Genomic DNA, 6,619 nt, shown 5'->3' on the forward strand with positions numbered 1-6,619 from the left:
TCTGCTCCACCGTGGACCTCCATGGGCTGCAGGGGGACAGCCTGCCTCACCATGGTCTGCACCACGGGCTGCAGGGGAATCTCTGTTCCAGCGCCTGGCGCACCTCCTCCCCCTCTTCTTCACTGCCCTTGGTGTCTGCAGAGTTGTTCCTCTCACATATTCTCACTCCTCTCTTTGGCTGCAGTAGCGCAGTTGTTTTCCTGCTTCTTGAATATGTTATCACAGAGGCGCTACCACCATCACTGATGGGCTTTGCCTTGGCCAGCAGCGGGTCCGTCTTGGAGCTGTCTGGCATTGGCTCCATTGGACATAGGGGAAGCTTCTAACAGCTTCTCACAGAAGCCCCCCCTGTCGTTCCCCCGCTACCAAAACCTTGCCATGCAAACCCAATACATTACCCAACACAACAACCCAGCTAATAATCAGACAGGATCTTCAGACTCCTAATTGAGCATACTTCTTAATGTCAAAGGCACATGCAGGCTGCTTCATGTCCTCCCAACCTCCTCTGCTCTATGCTGCTTCTTCAAGGAAGTGTTTGTCTGGAAGATTAGTGAAAAGCCAGCAGGAACCTGGACTTGGTTAAAGCTGTCTCTCCCCTAGCCATACCAGCCCTGCTGGTATTGCTAATGATTGCCTGTTGGCTCTGCAAGCCATGGCACCTGTACTCGCAGTGTGCTTAGTCACCCATAACCATTTCATGGGAAGGGGGATGACAAACCACAGGTGTGAGTATTTCACTGGGTACAATGGTAGAACAGCCAAGTGAAATGAAAGCTAAACAACTTATTTCAAATACTTGCAAATGCCATGTAAAGAGCATCGTTGGAGCTCTGCTGTTATACTGCTCTTTTACTGCCAGTAATTAGTGATTTCTCTGACATAGCTGGAGAGCAGCCTTGTTTCATTCTGGCTTCCCCATCTCCAAGTCTCTGTCCTTCACCTTGTATCTATCTCTGCTGTATTAGCTTTTCATTGATCATCCAACAGCAAACTCACCAGACACGAAATAACCAGTGGCTGGAAATCAGAGTCTTCTGGTTTTTTGTTTGTTCTTGTATGTCCCATTTTCTCTGTATTTGGCAGGAGTGCCTGTTAACCTTTTCTCATTCTTCTGGTGCCCAAGAGTTGCCCAGAATTAGGCAGTTCTGTAGGGTCAGCATTGACTTTCCATCAAGCTGTGTTGCCTTCCTGGAAGTTCATTGCATGTACTGGAACACTGCAGGCAGCACAGGCCATCACAGACATGGAAACCCTTTTCATAGCCAGCACCAGAAAATGCCAAGTGCTGAGGACAAGCTATGCCTATCCCCTCTGGTGGGACCATGCCCTCAATGTCTCAAGCTAAGCAGCAGCCTTGAGGCTGGGGGAGACGTGGGAACACAGGTGTCATCTAAGTCCAACGGGGAATACTTGACTACCATATCAGAGAATCTGGAATGACTCAGAAGGAAAGAGCATCTTAGCTGTTCATTCCCTGAGAATTGCCCAGGTGCATAGTTGCCAGGTTTCACACAAAGGTTAGCACAGTTGGGTCAGTGGAGGGTTGTGATCTTAGGATTCATGCTCATGTGGGTGTAGCATCAGCCAGTATGGGGCAGACTTTAAAGAAAAATGCCATTTACTTATCAAGGCTAGGTTGTGGTTCCTTCTCTCACTTTGTCTTTACTGTGCTGGTTATGTGTCTGATTGCAGATTCTATGAGAACTACTTTAATTTGTGAAATTACAGAGTTTTGTTAAAATATTGGACCCTGAAAGTAACATGTTCAGAAGTGCCTAAATCAGTCACATTTCTAAAAGAACTCAGGTACTTCGAGTTTGGGAACCTGGCCTTCAAACAAACATCTGAGGGCGAAAACCAGATGAGCTGGAAACCAGGGAAAGAGCTCACTACCTAGAAATGGGGTTCACAAACTCCACCTGCTACACCAGGAGGAAGCATCACACAGAACAGGCACTGAAAACCTCCTTCTCCCATTCTGATGGACCTGATGTTTGGTGTGCAAGGCTGGAATTTATAGCCCAGAATTACTGCAAGAGATTGGCACCCAAAATCTCCCTTGGGTGATAGTGGAAGCAGCAGTAGTTCAAAATACTTGTAAGGCTCAAATACTAGGTTTCCTTGCCTCAAAGCCTGATGTGACTCATGCACATCACCACCTTCCAGGAGCTTGTCCTAACACACCAGGACTCAGTAGGCCTCCCATTCCCCCTGGAAGCCATTGCATTTTGGCCACCAGGGACTCAGGATTCATAGCATCCAAAAGGGTGATGAACTGTTGATTCATGCTTAAGAAATCTGGTTGTGGACACAGGCATGGATGTTCCTACCGCACTTACATTGCATTGGGATTGTTCACTCCAAGCCACTAAGTAAGTGAAAGAAGGGATTAAATAGGAAATCTCGTATCGTTCAGACCCACACGTTGCAATAGGACTCAGTAATAGCATAGAAATAGTCATGGAGAGACCTACTAGAGGAAAAAGACACTTAATGAAAGTCCAGTTCATCAGCTGAATGAGTAATCTGAGTTGGAGAAGAGCATTAGTGCTTGTACCGAGCAATCTATAGAAAGCAGGAGTACCAGTCCATTTCAAAGGCTTAGGCAGGCCTTAACTGCTTTGACAGAAAATGAAACCTGTAACCTTGTTTCTGGGTCAGGTGCCTTTTGTGAATTATACAGCCTCTTAAAGCATTGGTAGCTTGTCTCAGCTTTGTGTATTTGTGGTCAGCGCTGGAGCTTCTGGTGTAGATGGGTGCAAGTCAGGTTGTATTTAGGGTTGTAAACATTTGCCTCCATAAAACCCTCCTTTATCCCTCTGTGTCTGAATAGCAAAATTCACATGGCCTGCAAAATACCAGCCTTTTATTCCGGAGACAGAGATAACATTTGCAAGTTCCAGTCCTGAGAAATTACTCTGATTTAAGGTTTTGACTTCAATCATGTATCAGTCTCTTTGTTGCTGATGCCGGAGAGAGTTATTAACCCGATCCTTTTCCTGCCAAGTTCAATGAGCATTTTTTCATCTCTGCTGTCAGCAAGAGCAGGGCTGGGCATGGTTTGTAGGAGTATGTACTCTTCCCTGCAGGTTCCTCAGCCACACTTATCATCATGATCTCTAGGCATCTCTGCTGCTTATTTGTCCCTCAAAAAAGGCAGCCTTGGACATGTGTCCCCCAGCTCTTACCTGTGTGGAAGGGACAGAGTTGGCCCACGTTGCACTTGTACACCCTGGTAGGTATGCCACTTTTCCATGACAAGTGGGAAAAGGTGCTTTTCTCTCCAAGGGGAATAAAACCTGCAGGAGAAAAAAATATATCAGCACATTTCACACACCGCAGGGGAAGCAAAAGCAAAACAAATTCATTATTCAAGTCCCCAGCCAGCAGTCTGGTAAACCCCTATTGTTCAGGCGTGCCACAAAAACAGTTCCCAACATTTTCTCACACTCTGGAGAACGTTTTTAACCGGTCCCTTTCCTGCCTTACTGGCCCCACGCTTGGCTTTTCCCTACAAGCCTTGCCTGGCGTTGCAGGATGAGATTGGGGCAGTTAGCTCAACTTTTGCAGCTAATTGCTAACTCAACCCAACTGATTTCCCACAAGAAACAAGGAAGGACTTTGAATCAGAAAACTGAATATCAGCTTATATGAAAACCCATCATCCATGGGCTCCTATCCCTGCTGGAGGCAGGGCCGTATTAATACAGCACAGACATTGCATACCTGTAGAAGGCTTAGCTTTAGGACCTGAATTCTAGTTGTGATCCTGTGGTGAGAAGTTATTAACAGAAATAGTCTCTCCTAAAGGAGAAGCTAATTTAAATCCCCTCTTGCACTGAATACATAAAGCTTAATGTACTGTCCGTGTTTTAAGGTACATTTCAGCAGCGAGTAGAACACACTCTGAAAATTTAAGCAAACAATATGCTGTTTAAAAATACAGCTGCAAAATGTTTCACTTTTTTTTTTTAAATAAAGAAAGCAAGCTCTCAAGAATCAATGTGAGATAGAAGAGAAAGACACATGGGGGACATCACAGATTGCCAGGAGGAGGAGCAGGGAAGGCAGCAACACTTTCTGCTGTAGGGTCTGTTAGTCTGGTGAGTTGCCATCTAGGGAAGCAGTAATAACTCAGGCCTGGTGTCAGGCTAGGCTAGACTAACACTAAATGATGGTGCTGCTTTGATGGAGACGCTTTCCTATCCCCCCTGGGCCTCTCAGTGGCAGCCTCAATAGGAGGAGAAAAGGTAGAAGGATAAATTCCCTTGCCTGGCACAAAGCGCAGTCTTAGGGTCCATGCAGCAGCTGGGTGCAGATAGAGACAAGGTCTCTGCCCTTTCTCTGCCTCAGCAGAAGCTCCATGACCATCTTAGTGTGGCGTTGTCAACAAGCTGCTGTGAGTCAAGGTACAATAGTTTTAGCCCCTGGTGACCGTGAAGGCAATCAGACACAGCTCATCCGGCCTTTGCAGAGTTCCTCCTTGGGAGACGGAGAGCTCATGTCCTTTGCTATTAATTCTGCTATGCCTTTTGACGCTATCAAATCTAAGTTTCTGCAGCTGTGGCCAGCCAGGCTGTTGCCCTAATTTTGCTTTTCCCTTTTGTATCCCATATGCAGAGAAGCAGAGGGAGCTGGCTCGGAAGGGCTCCCTGAAGAACGGCAACATGGGAAGCCCAGTTAATCAGCAGCCCAAGAAGAACAATGTGATGGCACGAACAAGGTAAAGGACTGGAAAAGCACTCAGCTGTGCTCTAAGCTGCAGTCCCTCATGGCCTTAGGATGGGCAAGGACAATGTTCATTGCCATTCGCCTACTGCTGAACATGCTGCGAGAGCTCCTTCCCGGAGCTAGCAGGCCCAAATGCTCCATGCTGTGTTGCATCCCATCCCCTGGGGAGGTGCAGGAACAGCTGAGCCCAGGACCAGTGACAGTGCAGCCTGCAGGAGGCAGAGGCAGCCCAGCCTGGTTGAAATCAGGGGTTTGAGACAGCTGTCTTGCATGTTTTGGGTAGCCTCATGTAACACATAATCCTGCCGGCAGGAGAGGTACGATGCTGCTTCATGTAACGCAAACTGGTTTAGAGCTTAGTTCTGCCTTGGCTGCTTTTATCGCAGTAGTTCCCCTGCTCCTTTTTGATGATGACCCCTTCCCCATACTGATTGACTTAATGAAGGCTTGTAAATAATCCATCTCTGTATGCTTTGCTATATACCTCCTCCGCACTTTGAACAGCATGGTCATACTTTGCTGGAGCTGCTTTGGCACATCTCTGTATGACAGTATCAGACAGTGCTACAAACTGCTGTAAACAAAGACATTCCCAGCTGAATACTTTCTTCTAGAGTATTTCTGTTTTTTCCATACAAGCTTCAGTACACCAATGTATTACTTACCTGCATTCAGGAGGCAGGAACCCCCCTGAGCCCATGGGATTGCACACTTTGCGTGCTACTAGAAAGGTGGCAGTTTTCAGTGGAGGACCTCGCTTAAAATGACAGAAGAATCTGCATGAATGCTGTGTGTTTACTGATGAATGGCAAAGTTGCCTGGATTACCATATATTGAGTAGAACAGGAGCTGCAGGTCAGAGCCTCTCTGTATGCAACATATCCAACAGATGAGGTTCCTTGTTCACATTAATTTGCTGAATTTCTTGCTGCATGTTGGTGGAAAATGCTGCATTGCTCCCTGCTCTGTGTTTGGTGGTTGAGACCATATAAAGGAGCCAGGCCCTTTGTGGCAGCAAGAAATTCAGCAAATGCTCTCAGCTGGGTTTTCCACACCCACTGTTCATCTTTGTCTTCCAAATACAAGCTGGAAAGACTGGTTTCTTTTGGCAATAGGCTGCATGCTAGCTTCCCAAGAGGAATGGTAGCAGATTTGCTGCTTGAGAGATTTAGAAACACTGAAATTAGCGGAGGAAGATGGTAGGGGAGAGAAAATGGGATAAGTACAGGTGCCTACCTGTAAAATTAGTGACTTCTGCTTGGAGAGGTTGCTGTTTCCGAGCTGCCGATTGAAAGAAGAGTGATTTGAGTGGGGAAGAGCAGAGCAGTGACACCTATTGACAAAAGCTTTCAAACAGCCAGCTCAGTTTTATTCCATTTGTGGACATCTGAGCACTGTTCAGAGGACGTGTGGACCCCTCCACAGCCAAGCATAGCCTACTGGTAGTAGACTTGCTTTTCTTAGTTACTTTTCACACAGCTTTTAGAAGCATCCCTTGGGATCTGCAAAACAGAGGTTTGGAGCCATTGCTCTAGTAGCAGATGTAGCCAAACTCCATTGTTCCCATGTGGCTGGGAGGTGTCTGGCACAGCGTCTCACCAGCCCAAGTCCCTTCATCCCCCAGCTCCCTTGGCTTTCTGGGAACCAAGCTGCACCACAAGCACAGCCCTAGTAATATCTCGGAGTGGTTTGGTCTGTCTTGCCACAGACAGGGCAATCTGTGCTGGTTTTGGCTGGGGTAGAGTTAATTTTCTCCATAGTAGCTAGTATGGGGCTCTGTTTTGGATTTGTGCTGGAAACAGTGTTGACAGTACAGGGATGTTTTTGTTATTGCTGAGCAGTGCTTACACAGAGTCAAGGCCTTTCCTGCTTCTCACCCCACCCC

General features: G+C 46.9%; 1 protein-coding gene across 1 annotated transcript in view; it reads left to right on the top strand.

Annotated features, from left to right (window-relative positions):
* Positions 1–6,619, top strand: part of FAM219A (family with sequence similarity 219 member A) — a 52,660-nt gene that overhangs the window by 32,731 nt on the left and 13,310 nt on the right. Inside the window, exon 3 of the mRNA XM_009288259.2 lies at positions 4,624–4,726. Coding sequence (XP_009286534.1) covers positions 4,624–4,726 — 103 coding nt within the window. The remainder of the gene's footprint in view (positions 1–4,623; positions 4,727–6,619) is intronic.

Source organism: Aptenodytes forsteri, unplaced genomic scaffold (genome assembly GCF_000699145.1).
Source record: "Aptenodytes forsteri isolate BGI_AS27 unplaced genomic scaffold, ASM69914v1 Scaffold201, whole genome shotgun sequence".
NCBI lineage: Eukaryota > Metazoa > Chordata > Aves > Sphenisciformes > Spheniscidae > Aptenodytes > Aptenodytes forsteri.